The 18,271-nt window shown below is 35.3% G+C and overlaps 1 protein-coding gene across 3 annotated transcripts in view; it reads left to right on the top strand.

The window, feature by feature from the left end:
• ZNF236 (zinc finger protein 236) overlaps positions 1–18,271 on the top strand; it is a 76,173-nt gene that overhangs the window by 46,878 nt on the left and 11,024 nt on the right. For 2 of the 3 annotated variants that reach the window (XM_030965443.1, XM_030965458.1), the window contains exons 17-30: positions 612–763; positions 1,896–2,002; positions 2,127–2,278; positions 2,396–2,608; positions 3,122–3,401; positions 3,852–3,955; positions 7,610–7,975; positions 9,939–10,084; positions 11,301–11,544; positions 12,240–12,419; positions 12,936–13,088; positions 13,714–13,904; positions 15,538–15,669; positions 16,914–17,111. In XM_030965443.1, the coding sequence (XP_030821303.1) occupies positions 612–763; positions 1,896–2,002; positions 2,127–2,278; positions 2,396–2,608; positions 3,122–3,401; positions 3,852–3,955; positions 7,610–7,975; positions 9,939–10,084; positions 11,301–11,544; positions 12,240–12,419; positions 12,936–13,088; positions 13,714–13,904; positions 15,538–15,669; positions 16,914–17,111 (2,618 nt within the window). The remainder of the gene's footprint in view (positions 1–611; positions 764–1,895; positions 2,003–2,126; positions 2,279–2,395; positions 2,609–3,121; positions 3,402–3,851; positions 3,956–7,609; positions 7,976–9,938; positions 10,085–11,300; positions 11,545–12,239; positions 12,420–12,935; positions 13,089–13,713; positions 13,905–15,537; positions 15,670–16,913; positions 17,112–18,271) is intronic. The other variant, XM_030965449.1, reaches the window with a different exon arrangement.

The raw sequence follows: 18,271 nt of genomic DNA, 5'->3' as shown, positions 1-18,271 counted from the left end.
GGCTTTTATACCTGAAATGCGAATAAAAATGTGTTTATTTTTTACTTTGCAGTTTGCCTTTGAGAGGCTCTACTCTACTATTATCTAAAGAGTGGGGATATGTGGAGGAGATCCAAAGTAGGAGAAAATGGGGTTACTTTGTCAGAAACTGGAGTTCTCCTATTGGGTCATCTCCTCCACTCACCCGCCATCCTCCCCACTGAGCTTTGCATCCTTGTGATCGGCTTCCAGTGTAGTTAAGGGAGCGTGGTACCAACGTGGATAAAGGGAGATGGGTCAACCTGTTTGACACATGCATGCTTACATACAAGAAATTCAAAATTTCAATGGCTCTAAGGTAATTGTGGCACCCTGAAGGAACTTCAAACAGTGTTTTTCTGTGGAGGAGATTTTCCAATAGAATTCCAGCTAACGGTAAGTAACCCTGTTATGCCTATTATGTAGATGCCAGAAACTTGTGTATGTTTTGATGCTCAACAGTGAAGAGTACAACTATTACTATATGGTAATGCTGCTTATTCTCTTTTGAAGGTAGTCTTCAGAAAAGTGTGGTGTTATTCAAAGTCCAAATCAGTGTATTTTGCACGTTTATGACTGTTTAATTTCTGCAGGTTTTACTGTGAATGACAACTACAATCAACAGAGTCAATTTCCAGCTGTACAACAGCTGCAGGATTCAAGCACACTTGAATCTCAGGCTCTTTCAACGAGTTATCATCCACCAGCCCTTCTTCAGGTTCCAAATACAGACACTATTAATGTAGTAAGTACTACTTGAAGGCAGGATTAATTTTTCTGTGTTCAGTTTTGACTTTCTTGCACTGTTTCATTGATGATTAGGTAAAACAAGAAGTCAGAAAAGTTCTGGGATTTCTTCTCTAGATTGCTTGTGTTTAACAACTGGAAATTAGAAACATGAGGAGAGGATAAGTGCTTTGACTACAGTTTCTGAAAAGGAAGTGCATGTTTTGATGCTCTAGACTTAAAAAAGTACTATAATGTTGGATTGTGACTTTAAAACTAAGGAGAGGATATAGTGTTATGAAATAATTTAACATTATTTCATTATATTCTCTTCTAAGTATTCAATCTATATGTTTATAGACACATATGATCAAGCAATTTAAAAAAGCATTACAAATCTTTAAGTCATCATTCATGGAGCTTGCATAATGCAGTGTATGATGTTTTTGCATGCTTGTCATTTAGTTAAATTTGTAAAAGGGCTCAATTGCTAAAAATACAGTTTAACTATAACTTTTATGACATTAGAAGTACCTAGCATGAAGACAATCTGTTGCAATGTATTTACCAAGATGACTTCTAGGAATTGCTGTCTCTTGAAGCTTGTTTGCAAAGTGCACATGTTGTCAGAGAACTGATGTGGATTTTAGGATGTGGAAGAGTTTGAGTCATTCCAGCCTACAGGCTTCGGAATTTCCTTGTCTTCAGTTTTGAAATTTCTTGCTCTCTCAAGGATTATTCTGTTGTGGCTTTTACTTACAGGAGTGTTCAGAAAGTAGTGAAGTTTGTCAGCAGCACTGTGTTTTGCTGCTTACTCAGTATTCAAAATGTCTGGTCTAGTTTTAAATTTAACTCTTCAAACACTAGTAAATGTATACAATTTAGATACATTTTTGTGGAGATTCAGGGTAGTGTAAGTGTACTATGTTGTCTGTTTATTCCAGTTCAGTAGCTGAACATTTTTATACTTTCCTTCTCAGTATGGAAGAGTGAGGTATTACATTGCACTCTTAATTTCCTATCAAAATGCATGAAAGCATAAATTTAATTACTTGTGTTGACTGTAAATGCTGTAATTTTTTTCTTGCCTGTTTGTGAGACTATATTTAAATACTATGTTACTGAAATTCACTTGAGGCTTTGATTTTTAGACCACTCGCTTGATGCAAGACCAGTCACCACAGGAAGAACTTCAATTGCACACCCAAAGGCCTCATTTTCTTGAGGATAATGAAGATCAAAGTAGGCGTTCATATAGGTATGTTACACTTCTAGCTTTTGTCACAGAATTTCCTGAATGGCTAATTATTACATGTAATTATTATGTAATTATTATGCCTAATAACTACATTAAACTAACGAAAACTATTTTCTTCTAACAGATGTGAATATTGCAACAAGGGTTTTAAGAAATCCAGCCATTTGAAGCAACATGTACGATCACATACTGGTGAGAAACCTTATAAATGCCAACTCTGTGGCCGTGGTTTTGTTTCCTCGGGAGTTCTTAAGTCACATGAGAAGACTCATACAGGTAAACAGAGTATACCAGCTCTATTATTAGCTTAACTCATGTTTGGGTTTTGTAAATGTCCTGTGTGAGTAAACTTAAACAAATAGCATGCTACTTATTTGTTTCTGTTACTTTAAGGAGTTAAAGCATTCAGCTGTAGCATTTGCAATACCTCCTTCACAACTAATGGCAGCCTTACCAGGCACATGGCAACTCACATGAGCATGAAGCCTTACAAGTGCCCATTCTGTGATGAAAGCTTTCGAACAACTGTTCACTGCAAAAAACATATGAAAAAACATCAGGCAGTCTCCTCAGCTGTAGCAGCAGCTACAGATACAGGAGGAGGAGGTAAATGATTTCATTTTTATTTTTACAGTCCTTACTACATAAGAAATGCAAATGTTTTGGTGGATTACATGAATGCTATAACAGTGATGGTACAAAATAACCTTCCAGCATGGATAATGTCTGCTGTTTAGAGCTGCTGAAATTTCTCTGTTACCTGAATTGTTTAAATAAACTAGTTTTCCAGGATCTGTTCAGCACAGTAAAGGTATTGTATGTAACATAGCTATTTTATTATGTCACTAAAGTAGATCTTTTGTCCTGTATTACTTAACCTGTGTAAGTTATTATAAAGATAAGAATTATAAATCCAGCTTTTTTTAAAATGAAGTACAGACATGAGTAGTTAGACCTCTAAAAGAGATTAAAGTCCATAACAGTGCAAGTCCAAGCACAAAATGTAGTGGCTGTGTGTTTTATAATAAACCCTTCTATTTTTTGTAATTTCAGCTGACAGATTAAACTGAATAGAAATGTGGTTTTTATTTTGGTTTGATTTTTTTTTTAACTTAATAGTTGCATGTGTTGAAGATGATGATGAAAGCTCTGAAAGAACTTCCAGAAAATCTCGTCCTGGTGTCATAACTTTTACAGAAGAAGAGACAGCAGAACTGGCAAAGATTAGGCCTCAAGAAAGTGCCACTGTGTCAGAAAAAGTTCTTGTCCAGTCAGCTGCAGAGAAAGACAGAATTAGTGAGATGAAAGATAAGCAAGCAGAACTGGAAGCAGAGCCCAAATATGCCAACTGTTGCAGTTATTGTCCCAAGAGCTTTAAAAAACCCAGTGATTTAGTCAGGTGAGGAATGGAATATGTTCATATGTTTTTAATTTGCTGTATAGTTCACCAGAAACTTTTGAAATTACAATTTCATATAACTCTTTATGCCCAAGTTGAAGTTTGACTAATATTTACATAAATTTTTCTTTTTCACAGTGGTTTAAAAATGTGTCAAAATGTAACATATTCTGAATATGACTAATCCAGCTCTTTCATATTTATTTGCCCACAGTATGAAAGCTATTATTATTATGAATTTTTAGAATAAATTGGGGTTTTTTTATCTAATACTTGCATATAAAAACATGTTGAAGAAAATGCAAATACTTAAATCTTCTTGTTCTGCTTAGTGTAATGCTAGTATAAGTATTTAATTTATTAATAAAATTAATAAGATAGAAGATAAATATTTGTACAAACTGACATAAAAGTAGAATTTCACTTGTACATGTATCCTGGAATTATTAGGCATGTTCGTATCCATACTGGAGAGAAGCCGTATAAGTGTGATGAATGTGGGAAGAGTTTCACTGTAAAATCCACTCTGGATTGTCATGTTAAAACACACACAGGTCAGTAAGGTTTTGCATGTCTTTGTTTAGAAGCTGTTTGCTTTCTTGACCAGCTGTTTAATTACAGATTTTGCAGGGAATGTTATGTTTCACTGTGATCTAGTATTTGGAGCTGTGGATGGCAATGCTAGTGGAAATTTGGTACTTGTGACACCATCAAATGAATCACATCAGAACACTCTGAATAAACCATGTTATTACAGCATGGTTCTAAAGCATGGTCTTAGCTCATGCTAAAAACTGTGTATGTAAGTTTCTTGAATATGTTCATGTCAGGTCTTCTGCAGCATTTCAATGATAAATGATTTTCCTGAGTAAGAAGGTGGAGTTGAGGGAATCTTATATAATTTAGAGGTTAAAAAAAACTATAAACATTAATGTTTGCACTGCTACATAAACTGGAAAATAAGAGTACAAAAATTTTGAGCATTCAGCTGTTTGAATTTTGCAAGTTGAATGTAAACCTGAATATCTGCAATATTTAGATTTTTACGGTAGGCTTTTGTATTCCTGAGAGAGGTCTGATTTTAATAGTAGTATTTTTCAACTACAATTTTGTGCCAATTAAAAAAAGCCTTCTAAGTCTTTCATACTTGTTTTCTTCTTAGCATTGAACTTCTGTAATAAACCCACTCCTGATCTAATTAATTTCTAAATATGTCTACAGTTTTGTTAAGTTTCATTATGATCTCTTTTCAAAAATGAAAAAAAAAACCAACAAGATAGAAAGCTTTTAATGTTGTAATGCGTTATTATTTTGCTCATGGAAGCTCCCTTTTCATTTTACTGTATTTGTACTTTCTACTGTTGTTTAGCAAGAAATAGTACTCATGTTATGTGAAATTGTTGTGTAGATCAGAACAGACAGTAGCAGACAGTAAGGATAATGAAAGGAACAAAGCAGGGATTGTGTCATGTTACCTCCAGGTTCAAGCAGTTTACAAATTGTCGGACTCTGAATAAGAGATTGCATCTCTTTGCTTGCTAGCTTTAATGGAATATTTTACATTAGTTTTATCCAGCTGTTTTCTGAATGCAGAAAAACTGGATAAAAAGGAATGGCCTTCAGTAGTCAGTAGTAGTAAGTTTCTGGATTCAAGTTTGATTTCCAGTTTGTTGTCTTGATAATTTTGTTCATAAGCCCACTAGATTTTTGTTTGAGAAATAAATTGTTTCCTCTTCTTAAATTTTTAGCTCTTTGTGGTTGTGCAGACGTTTTGATAATACATAATGGAGCTTTGTAAATTTTTATTTTAACATCCTTAAACAGACTTTCCCAACCTGCTATTCATTCTCTCTTTCATAATACATATGGTGCAATTTTAATGGTTTGAATCCTTGCTCAGGTGCTTAAGAGCTCTTCTGCTGACTTACAGCCCTTTGAAAATTGTCCATGTAAGCCATTTGTGTTCAGTCTTAGAACTGGTTTTCTTTAGTTCATGCAAAGACTTTCCTTTCATCCTGTGGCAGCATTTTTATGAAGATCTTTTAGTGTAAAACCAGTGTAAATCTCCAAAAACCCAGATACACTGGAAATCTCATCTTCTTCAAAGAGCACTCACAGATTTGTGAGGTGTAATTTTTACTGCAAAAACCACATCGTTTTCCCTATTGTAATTCATTTTATGTTATGGGAGTTTTTTTCCATGTTTTTTATACTTGGGCCAGCTTGTGCTGGATGAAGTTTAGCTAATGTGCAGTTTTCTGCCTTTGAGCCTAGATTGCTTTCTGCAATGCTGTCTTCATCTGTGGGCAATACCTACACTTGCTAGTTCATTGGTTTTATATTGAGAGATCCATAATTTATTTAAATGAATAATAAAAAAAAATTTACAATATTAATATCTGTAACTCCCCTAAAAATAGTTCTGTTTGAAAAGCTACTCTATTCCTCACCTGTAAATGAAAGTTGCCTGGATAGGAACCTAGCTGATATCATCTGTAACCAGCATTGATCCAGAGAATTAGTTCGGGGCTTCACTGGAAGATTAGAAGTTTCTCAGAGAGGTATATGGTTCTTTGTCTGAACACTTAGCTCCTGCATCCTGGTGTAGCATGAAGTGGGTAACTGAAGTCACACACTATTGCATTTCTGTCTTCATTGCTTTTCCAGTTTCCTGATTACAGTTCTTTCAGATATATTGTTTCAGATAGCAGCTCTTGTTAACTTGTTAGTTGTGTAGCCAGTAGTGTGGTGTGTCAGTGGCATAAAACACATTTAATTTTTGCTGTATTTGGAAGCAGTGCCAATTTAGTGTTTGCCATTCCTTGATGACTTCTCATCCAAATTTGTGATCATCTTGCCTCCAAGTTTCCCTTGTGGATGTTAACTCAAAAATACTAAACTACTGAAAACAGTTCAACCACCTTTCTTTTTTCTTTACAGATTTCTGATATTTACACAAAAGGCCCAGGAGTCAGCTCACAATCTCATTGCATATTTAGATAACAGAACTTCAGATGTTCTGTTTGTTCCTTCCTGCTTTTTTTTGTGTTGGTTTCCTTCTCTCTCTCTCTTATTTTTCCACCCCCCTTTCTCCCAATGGGTGGGAATTTTTTATTCTGGAAATTTTTTCTATTCTGGGGAAAGACTGCTGGATAGCTTCCTTTGTGGCACTGTGAATGTGGTAGGTGACTCTGCTGCAGCCCAGATTCCCATTGTTTCACTGGTTCATGTTATTGGGCTCTTTCTTCTCCATTTTTTGAAACAGAACATTGTCAGAGGTTTACTTAGTTTTGTTTAACAGGGAGTGACAACAGTGTGCCAGGGTTTTGTAATTTGAAGTAGGTTGAGTTGTAGTTCAGGAAATGGATGAGAGATTCTTCTGTGTAAATGAAAACTAGAACTCAATAGCAGGACTTATAGGCACATATTGCTCTTGTGATTTCTTTACCAAATGCATTGGTTTCTTTCCCTTGTTTAGCTAGGAAGCAATATTGTGCTGGAAGGCCTGGGAATTTCAGGAGTTATAGAGGGTTTTCAGCTGCAGTGGCATGTTTTCTGCCAGATAGTTACATTATGCTTTTGTGAATTGTATAGCTGTGTGTATGGTTCAAGGAATAAACTCTGTAGTTTGCTTGTATTTGTAGTACATTAAAAATTCCATTTGAGACCAAGGATATTTTTCAGATGTTATGCACTCCAAAAGGAGAGACAAAGAGGTCTGTATATGTATAGACCACATTTCTGTGCTTCTGGATTACTTTGTGGGCTTGATATGTTGTTATAGAATGTTATCTCACTTAATAGTTTCTTACTTGTAATCCATTAATACTGGTTAGTTAGGGCAGCATTGAAACAGAACAATAAAGCTGCTGGAATTAAGAAGGAAATGAGTGTGTAGTTGAAACAACTGGATTAGTCAGGAATATGAGATGAGAAGGATGACAGAGGAATGAAGGTGACCAAATAAGATTCTGCATGAAAGCTTTAAAAGCATATGGGGTTTTAGTAAAAGGAAAAAGTTAATATGCTCTTCATTGAGAACCTTAATTCATCTGAAAAGCAGCCAAATGATAAAGTCCAATTATTTCTAATTTATATGTTCAAATTAGTTTAGAATCTATTACGGGGTTTGTTAAATGGATGATTTAGTCCTCTCAATCTTTTTAGGGATTTAATCACTTATCTTTCCGGTTTTGAAACTTTTCTAGGCCAGAAGCTCTTCTGTTGTCACGTGTGCAGTAACTCTTTCTCTACAAAAGGCAGTCTAAAAGTCCACATGCGCCTGCATACGGGAGCAAAGCCCTTCAAATGCCCACACTGTGATTTGCGGTTTCGTACTTCAGGGCGCAGAAAAACCCACATACAGTGTCATTATAAACCGGATGCAAAGAAAGTTAGGAAGCCTGTTGCCCGGACTTCAACTGAGGGATTACAACCAGTCAGTCTTCTTAATTCATCCTCAACAGACCCTAATGTTTTCATCATGAATAACTCTGTTTTGACGAGTCAGTTTGATCAAAATTTACTTCAACAAGGACTTGTGGGCCAGGCTATCCTGCCTGCTTCAGTATCAGGTAAAAATGGATGGGGATGGTGGTGGAGGTGCTGGTGTGGTGATCAAGTTATGAAATTTGCTTTCTATTAGAGTTTGGAAAGTTTTACCAAACACTGCTTGCCAAACAGGTAAGAGTTTTACTGAATTCATGGTTTGATGCACAGTGGTGACATGAATAGAAATTTACTTAAGAATGAAAGAAAAATATATGCAGTTCACCTAGAAGTCTCTTCAGTTCTCCTGTGGTATTGCGCTGCAGATACTGCAGTGGAAGAAAATGCAGATAACAAATAGCTGGAGTACTTGTATTCTTTGTGGTAATACTTTCTTGGTTTTATTTAAAAAGAAAATAAGTAAAACAGTTACTGTTTGTCTACACTACTTATTTATGTGAATAATGAAGAATGTCTTTTAAGTGTACATCCTCTGTGGTACATGTGTAGTTATTTCTCCAAAATAAAAAAAAACACCCCCACCAAAAGAAAACCAATCAAAAGACCCCCAACCTCAACACAAAGCAAGAAAACTCTAACAATACAAAAAACTAGTACTGTAGGTATGTATGTTAGATAATTGAGTGCTTAAGATATGAAGTCTCACTAATTGACAGTGACTACAGCTGCATTAGCACATTAAATGTGCTACAGGCCATTCTTCGACCAACTGGCACAGAATACCCAACAGGCTTCATGTTGTGAGAAAGTGACCTTTTGAGAATGATCCTTGCCTATTTCTAAATTTTTTTCAGGTATTTTTTGGGTAGGTGCTCCCTGACCCAATGTTTGTGTAACTGCTCAGGTGAACTTTGGACAGGGACAAGTTTGAATGTAGAATAGTATTAAGATGTCTGAAGACATGCCTTGGTACTCTTAAATGTACTACTTAAATTGTGGGTCTTGGACTGTCTGTCATTTCTGAAAGCGAAACTTTGATTTTATGTGCTTTGGCATTTTTTTCAGTCCACGTCTATGATTTAGCAGGTATGCCCACAAATTCAGAGTATTATATCAGTATCATGTTTAACTGTAGCCATTCCAGCTTATCTGATTTGATCTAAACTGTTGTCCAAAATGAACAAATAGTTGATGTTCAGAAGCTATTGATGTTATTTGACAGGTACAGTGAGTGATAAACTTGTGATGAGAAATTGTTTGCTTGGATTTTTGAAAATACTAAGGTGGAGTGTTTAGTTTGTTCAGATGTCCTAAAAAGAGACCTTCTTAAATTGAGACTAGTTATGTGGGTTTGGCCAGAGAAGGTATTTTTTGGGTGCGTTGTAAACCAGATTTATTATACTAAAGAATTCTCAAGAGGGAAGGATAGATGTTTTTGAAGCATCAACCAAAGGAAACTGGTTGATCACACTCAGGGTGTTTGGAGAAGAAGGTACGTCAAAACAAAAGATGACTTTTTCCATATATGCTCTCAAGACCTTTTGTAGAGATGACCTATTCAACTTTTGAGATTAGAACCTTTTTAAGGTCTAAAGACTTTTGGATTTCAATTGCTAATGCACCTTTATTTTCATCCATCTAAGTACAGAGGATGAACTTCGGCAGTTTGATACTGAACCATGTCTGTGCTGTGCAAAATGTGGCAGTAGCTTTCTTGTGTATGTTCAGAGTCAGAATGTAAATGCCCTGTGTGTGTGCTCCTTTGTTTTGGTGCAGCACACTCTCCAAGGAAATCTAAACCAATTTTTCCAGATTTCTAATGCTACTCAGGAGGGATTCTTGTTTTGTAAGCCGCTAGTTAGTGCCTACATAGCAATCCTTAAATCACGTGGAATTTATGAAGCTTTAAAACAGGCAGTCAAATTACTTTATAATCAAATTATAAGCTTCAAATTATCTTTCTTGTCATAAATAAATGTGTGTGTATGTAGCTTTTATATTGATTTAATTTATAAAAATAAGCACGCTGAAAGAGGTAGTCAGTAATAGTAAATAAAAACATTACAATATAACTGTTTTCTTTGGTAGCTGGAGGTGACTTAACTGTGTCCTTGACAGATGGTAGCTTGGCCACTCTTGAAGGAATACAGTTACAACTTGCTGCTAATCTGGTTGGACAAAATGTTCAGATTTCTGGAATAGATGCCACTGGTATTAACAACATAACATTACAGGTAAGTTGCTCACTGCTCCTTGCTTTTAATTCTGTAGAGTCACTTTGAGGGCTGAAGAAAGTTTAAGGAGCCTACATAATTCTGGAAGAGTTCTTGAGTTGAGTGAGCTACTAGCATACTCTATCACTTGTACAATGTAGAAGACTTAAAAAATAGCTGTGCAGTGGGGTATGTTTCTGGTTTGGTTTCTTTAATTTTCATTTTTTTCAGGATTTTTTACCTCTCAGGGATTTTGACAGACTGCTTTAAAATATGTATTTTTTTCTTTTAATTGCATTTTTTTCTTTAAACTTCAAAAGTACTTTAGCTCCCACCCAACCCCCAAAAGGCACCCACCCCCCAAAACAAACCCAAATTATTGCACAGAGTGTTCTTTTCTAAGCATAAGGCACTGTGTTACTTTGCAAGCCTTTAATGGTTGAACTCACAGTTTAAATTCCCACTGAGCTTATAAAAAGAATGACAGAAAGAGGTGAGATTATTGCATTTAAAAGTTCTTGAGGTGTGTGAAACAATTATTTTCTTGAACGTGGCTGTGTTTGATCCGTTGCACAGAATTACTGTTGTTGGAGGAGCCCTCTGAAGGTTGCCAGGTACAACCCCAAGGTCAGGGAAGGGACATCTGCAGAGTTGCATTGAGTTGCTCATAGTCCCTCTGTTCAGAGTTTTTAGCATAAAACGGGGACATTTTCCTTTTGTTTTTCTCAACTGCTAAATATCTCTGAAGAGGAAAATGTCTTATCTTTAAGTATAGAGAACAGTTGTTGGCTTGTGAAATGAGACCTTAATGACCCTTAGGAGCTGAAAAATTAAATAATTTCTGGTATCAATCTTCTCTCTGCTCCATACCTTTTCACTTTCAAAGGCTTGGAGACTGTGATAAGCATTACATGCACTAATAGGACAGTACAGAATACCAGCAGTGTGTTTACCTGGGGCTAGGTATGCTGATATGTAACTGATCATGATTTCCCAAACATTTTGCTGAAGGAAGAGAGGGAAAGTGAATCTGAATAGACTGGTTACATAGTCACTTCAGAGACTGGCTAGATACAGACACATAAAAACGAAATATAAATTTTAAATTGTTAATTATAAATTTTCAGTACTGTATTTACTCTCTATGCAGTAAATATGTATTCTGGATTTATGTTAAGAATATTCATTTAACCCAGTTTGTTAACTTCATATTGATTGCTGAAAACTTGTTTTTCAGATTGATCCAAGTATCCTACAGCAGACATTACAGCAGAGTAATTTACTTACTCAGCAGCTGACTGGAGATCCCACCATGGCTCCACAGAATCCCTCCCTCCAGGCAACAGAAAATGCAGTGCCAGCTAACGTGGTTATTCAGCCCATATCAGGCTTGTCTTTGCAGCCCACAGTAACATCATCTGCTAACATGACCATAGGGTCCCTGTCTGAGCAGGAGTCTGTGCTGACAACCAGTGCTAATGGTAAGCACTGTCAGTGGTTTTATTGTGCATTCAATTTCTTAATTTTACTCAGGGGATTACTCACAGTGAGAAAATGTCAACACTGCCTCCCCCCACTCCCACCAAACATCTCATTTTAATAAAATAAACTTGCAGTTCTTGCTTGAGCATCTTCAGCAAATTTTACAGCTTTGTGTTACCCTTTCTTAATACGATTTTTTTCAGAAGGTGAATTAGAGAGTAGGTTTAGATTAGCTATTAGGAAGAAATTCTTTATTGTGAAGGTAGTGAGGCACTGGAACAGATTGCCCATAGAAGCTGTGGATGCCCCATCCTTGGAAGTGTTCAAGGCCAGGTTGAATGAGGTTTTGAGTGGCTTGGTGTAGTGGAAGTCATCCCTGCCCATGACAGAGGAGTTGAAACCATGTAATCTTTAGAGTCCCTTCCAACACAGGCCATTCTATGAAAATACTTAAGAACTTCCATGGTTTTGAGCAAAATACAAAAATCTTCATTCTGAAAATCTTAACTGTAGAAGAATAAATAGGATGTGAAAAAAATTTTTACTTTCTACTGCAAGTTCTAGCATCTTCCCTTGGCTGCATCAGTTATAGTATCTGCGAAAATAATGTATAAATTGCTCTAAAAAGTTCTGTCAAAAATTCCACCGAAGGATATTCATGGATTTTTTCTTTTATTCTACCACTTTAATTTAGGTGCACAAGACATTACTCAAGTCATGACTTCACAGGGTATGGTGTCATCTACAAATGGACAACATGAAATAATGTTGACCATAAATAATTCCAGTTTGAGTCAAGTTCTAGCTCATGCTTCAGGTTCCACTACTGCGACCTCATCAGGAAGTCCTCAAGAAATCACTCTTACAATATCTGGTTTGTGTTTTTAAAAATCTTTAATGATACCAGATCTCTATTTCATAGAGTACCTATACAGTAGCATACAAGGATTTTCACAGTCCACAGTTTTCCCATGGCGTATTTTCCTTATATTTATCAGCTTTAAAAGGTACTCCCCAAATCCGTGTTTTAAACCCGAACACGTTAGATTGGTTCACTGTTTTATTCGTAGCATCAGTTAACAGCTGGATTTTTATAGATTGATCAAGTTGGTGCTTTGAATCTAGAGAAGTAAGATCCATATTTGTCTAAATATTACTAATCTCAGGTATTTCTGTACATGTTAGTATCTGGATTTGCATAATCACATCTGTATTAAAAACTTGCCAAACCACTGCATAAAAATCTGCATGTGTAGAAGTTAATTTTGTGTTTTGGTTGTATTTCTACTTTGGTTGTTTTCTACTTTTATTATTTTATGATCTATTGCAAGAACAGTAGCAGAATAATGCTGAGACGATTCCAGTTATGGTAGGACTTATTTCTATTCAGGCCAAGATCTTATTCAGCATAATTCTGGAAGTACTGATCTGAACACTGGCTTAAGGCTGACAGCACCAACCATCAGCAGTCAGACTACAGGTGCTACATTAACTATAAGCAATGACCAGCTTCTTTCTCAGGGCCCTTCACTAAATGCTCCAGGTATGCATACAACATTTTTTCTAATTGAAAATAATACTTTGTTTAAAAAGTAAATACTAGAATTAAATGGAATAATCTTGCATGTCATGATTCAGGAACTTTGTTTTGTGTGTTTTCTCACAAGCTTTAAATTGTTATGTCAGTTTAAATGAATTTTATTCCACACAATAGGAAAAAAATGAAAACAAGAAGACATGTCTTAAATTAGTACTTTGAGGCAGTTACAGGAGTATTGAAGAATTATATCTATAAACTGTAGGACGACAAAATCTGGTGCCTTCGCTGCAGAAGTGATAAAATACCAAATTTTCTCTATTATTCAAATTTTGAGATTTTAAATATGTTTATGAATTTCTACCTATATATGTTTGTATATGCACGTGACCACCTGTGAGTGCCATACTGTGTTCATGAAGCTACACTTAAATGTATTTTCTCTGATTTTATCATCTGACTGACAACTTTCGGTTCTTGGTTAGCAGCTTAACTGATTTTGTTGATTCCACAATAGGAAATCCTAGCAATGGGAAACAGATATTACTAAGTTCACTTAAAATAAATTTGTAGTTTAGTGTTTATGTATGTAAGAGATTTATTTTTTTTTACCATTTTGCATATGTTCCAGAACTTAATACAGCAGGGGGAACAAATCTTCCTTCAGCAACACCCATATCTCAGTCTGCAGTTTCTGCACAGAATTTGGTCATGTCTTCATCAGGAGTTGGAGGAGATGGTAGTGTCACTTTGACTCTTGCTGATGCTCAGGGAGTGTTGTCAGGTGGTCTTGATGCAGTTACACTTAATATCACTTCACAGGTGAGATGCTTTTCTGAACTGACAGATAAATTTAGGTTTCTGTCTTACAGAACATGATTTCTTTTGGTTAGAAAATACTTTTGTCCTGTAAATACATAATATTTGATATTTTAGTTAATTTTCCTTCTTTCTGCCAACTGTGTGAGTTTGGCATCTAGAAACATGAACTGTTGGAACAGAAGTGCCGATAGATTTTGCAAGATTGTTTGTTTTTTTCAATTAACAGATAAATTCTATTTTTTCAAACATGGTTTGAGATCAGTTTTTAGTGTTAGACTATGTACTTCATTATCACTATTCAGTAATACAGCTTAGTACTCCTAATATATTATTTCATTTGGTAAATTTTTCTTTTCCTACTTGTGCATGGGAGAATTGAACAGTAGTTGTGACAGTTCTTTTCACAGCAAGTAACAGGACAGAATTTAATTGGGTATCTTTAATAACAGGTGGCATTATAAGAAATTTTATGAAAATGGTACTGTATGGACTGTCATCTCTCCAGTAACCTTACTATTAGTTTCATTTATAGCTTAGCTTAAGAATTTTGTGGTGTCATCAAGAGCCAAAGACACATTTGGCAAATAGAATCTACAGAGAGATAAAAAATAATATTGAAAGACTCCAAAGTGAAAAGGTTGTGTGGTTGACATTTCAATGTAGATTTTACATCTGAAAACTTGGGCTGTTTCTTCTATTTTCTTGGCTTAACTAGGTTTTAGATTGATTTTTTATTTACTTTTTGACCTGAGTTAGTGTGTAAATGTATATAAATTAAATACTATTTATCTTGCATGTGCTGTGATTAAAACTGGTGAAGCAAAGTTATATGCTTTCCTCTGCAGTTTTGCTCTAGGGAAGGGAAGAAAAGATTTCTTAAATAATTCTTATGATATGTTTGTGGTTTCTGGTATCACAGAGTAACAAAGTAGAACATGGTTTCATTTCAGGCCTTGTAATAATTTCAGTGATAACATTTGGCAGTGTTGCTGTTTATGAATAAGATCCCGTGCCTACTGTTAAGACAAGCATAAATAAAATTGAAACATTGAAGAATAATAATAGCTGTGCAAACACAGTTTATGTTGCAAGAAATCATGGTGAATAGATAGGCAGTATAGGTAGTATGTAAAAGAACTGTGTTTCCTGGGGAAATTGAAGTCATTAAAAGTAGTGTAGAAATAGAAGTAGTAAGATACTAGTAATCATATATCCTAAGTAGTGATTTTGTATCATGATTTCATGGGATTTGGAAGTATGCTTAATCAATCAAGAGGTTTAAATAAAGATACTGTGGGAAGGCCATGCAGGAGAGCAGAATACAGGAGTTAAAGAAAGGCAATGGAAGGCTAAAACATTCAGCATTTCATGCAGCGCTGGTAAAAAGTGATCAGAACTGAATCTAGTCTTACAAACTTCCAGCTGTTGTTACCCTTAAATGGTTAGATATAAATGTAAAGGAGAAAAGGAAGGAAAACAGTTGCATTTGTTCAGATAGGGTTCTGAAATGTTTCTTTCTAAAGGAAAAAGTACTGTTTAGGTGTGAAAACTTACATTACTCCAGTCAGGTGTTTAAATGCAGCTTTTTAAATATAGTTACTCTTTTTTTTTCTTGTGCTCCCCTCTCTGACAGGGTCAGCAGTTCCCTGCTATACTCACAGATTCCAGTCTTGCTAGCCAAAGTGCATCAGGATCACAGCAAGTAATACTGGTGAGCCATACACCCCATTCAGCACCTGCAAACTCTGATGAAATAACATATCAGGTAGATACTATACATTTCTGTATCTTTTGTGGCAAAGGACTTTTATTTAATTAAAATACTGGAACAATGTCTTTTTGTCTTGAATCATGAAGCCTGATTCCCAAACAAGAGTTTTGGGAAGAGGTTCTCTGTAACTTCCTAGTCATGCAGATACTGTTTTAAGTTTTGAATTAAAAACCACTTTCATAGATATATACATGGACACAAGAAAGAAATGTAATTAATAATGTGTTTCTTTCTACAAATCACATAATCATGTGCTCAACACAGACTGCTCCAAAAATTTCCAAGTAAGTTGATATTTAGAAAATAAAAATAGATAAATTTTGGAGCTGTGGGGAAAAATAGCACCTCTTGGTACACTTTTTCCATTCTCTTTCTGTATCCAAGTTGTTTCAGTGATGGTGCAACATAAAGTCTTCGCAACATCTTATGGCCTTTCACCACAATAGAAACTCCTACATAAGTAATACAGTTTTGCTATTTGAAAAAGTGGTTCAGACTTCTTTTCTTGAAGGCAGAATTAATGTTTTCAACCAGCCTGGTAGGGCAGGCTCTAAAATAGGAGAAATGAGAGAGGCGAATTGTTACTTGATTTGTTGCTTTCTATGTTACCGTACTTAGGATTCCTCTGTATCTGTAAAGTTAAATTTGGTATTAAAAAAGAATTTGGTATTAAATTACCTGAAGAAAGTAGTTTTTCCAGGCAGTTCTCACTAATTAAAACAATAATGCAGCACACCACCATCCAAGTCTATCAATTTTTCATTGTGTTTCAGTGCTTCTGGAGGTAGACCATTACTTCGTTATGAAAATAGAATCCCCAATAAAGAAGTTAAACAAATAGAAAATATTCTTCTCTACAAGACCAGCGATAACTCTTTTTCTGTCCAGAAAGCTTTTGGCTTTGAATTTTATTTGATGGCAGATTGAGGATCATCTGCATTGTTCAGGAGCATAAAACTGGATGTAGAATAGTACGGATCCACGCACACACACATTCTATTTATGTGTTAAGTCAATTTGATCACAGTTATTAATGTTGTTTTCTTAAAATACATGTGTCATTCTTTTGAGCAATGAAATAGAAGTTCATATTTACATATAACTGACTTCTTTTGTGTCTTCTAAGTTGCTTGCAGATGCTCTCCAAAAATTTGTCATGTTGAGGTAGATTTTAAAAAATAAACCAATGTGGATGTGCTTATGAAATTACCTGATAGTGTATTTGTAAATTGTTACAGGTGACAGAAGTTTCCCCTAATGTGAGTAAAAGCAGTCAAGCAGAAAAAGAAACTCGTGGGCACCAGTGTTTTGAGTGTAGCCAAACCTTTTATTCTGTCACCATGCTGACGCACCACTGCAAAGAAGTTCATGGCAAGGAGCGAATACACGTTTGCCAGATCTGCAATAAGGCCTTTAAGAGGGCAACACATCTCAAGGTATTTGGTAATAACAGTTGATAGTTCTCTAAACTCCTTTTGTTTTGGACTTTCTGTGATATTAACAAAAGGTACCTATTAGCCCTTTGTCTTTGCTTTCCCTTTACAGTGTGAGAGGTGTGCATCAGAGAGAGGGAGTCTAAGTGATAATGTATGCACAGATAGAGAACTCTCTTCTGGAGCATGGAGAGGATTTTAATGCATATGTTGACTACAGAATGAAAATGTTAATACCTGTCATGCAAGTAGTAGTGTCAGGAAAAGATTTCACTTATTTTATTTGCATATGAATATCATCAATGCTAATCTTGATTTCCAGATAATCTTTTGCTATCTCAGGAAGTTACCTGCTTTACAGTCTTACAATTTCATTTGTAGATGCTCTGTCATGTGAGTACAAGTGATAGAGCGAGCATTTATTTTAAAATGTCTTTATATTATTGCTGTTGTCTAGTGATATTTTCTCTGTCTTCTCTAGATTATGAACAACCTAGTACTTCCAAGTATTTTAAAAAAATTAGTTATGTATCTAAGTTCTTAACTGTATTATAGAATGTTCTTGTTAGGAATACTGGGCTGTACTAGACAAGTGCTTTGCTCAGGCCAGTATCTTACCTCTGAGAGATACTTAAAGGAAGTAATTTGAAGAGCTTTAAGAAAGGAGTAAACATGTAAGTTGCCCAGAATCTTGCCAGCTTCCCAGAATTTATAGCAAGAAATTTTTGGAGCCAAAGGCAATGTATTTATATTCATTTATATTTATATTATCTTTTAGGACACCTCTTCAATAGATTTCATTTCGCTTTGATATAATATTTTAATGAAATATACTGTCTTTGTGAAGTTCACCCTCTTGGAGTGATCAAGTCTGTCAACTAGACTATTGGAAACTATCATAAAATGTATTGTTGTGAAACTCTTAACCTCTGAGTTAGAAGAAATTTTCCAGGAAAAAAGCCCAAAGGAGTCTTGATACTTGTTTTCCTTAAGTAATGATAACAAACTCCAAAAATCAGTCTCTCTTCAGTTTGTTTTCTTAAAACTGGGCCCATGTTAAAGATACAACAAGATAACTTCTTACCCTAGTATGTCCCTTGGATTATTATCCATAACTGATTTTTCAGGAAGGCAGCGATTGAAGTTGCAATAAGAAGTTCAGG

Source organism: Camarhynchus parvulus, chromosome 2 (assembly GCF_901933205.1).
Source record: "Camarhynchus parvulus chromosome 2, STF_HiC, whole genome shotgun sequence".
Taxonomy (NCBI): domain Eukaryota; kingdom Metazoa; phylum Chordata; class Aves; order Passeriformes; family Thraupidae; genus Camarhynchus; species Camarhynchus parvulus.
Note: the sequence above shows the minus strand (reverse complement) of the source record. Positions and strands in the feature narration are given on the sequence as shown.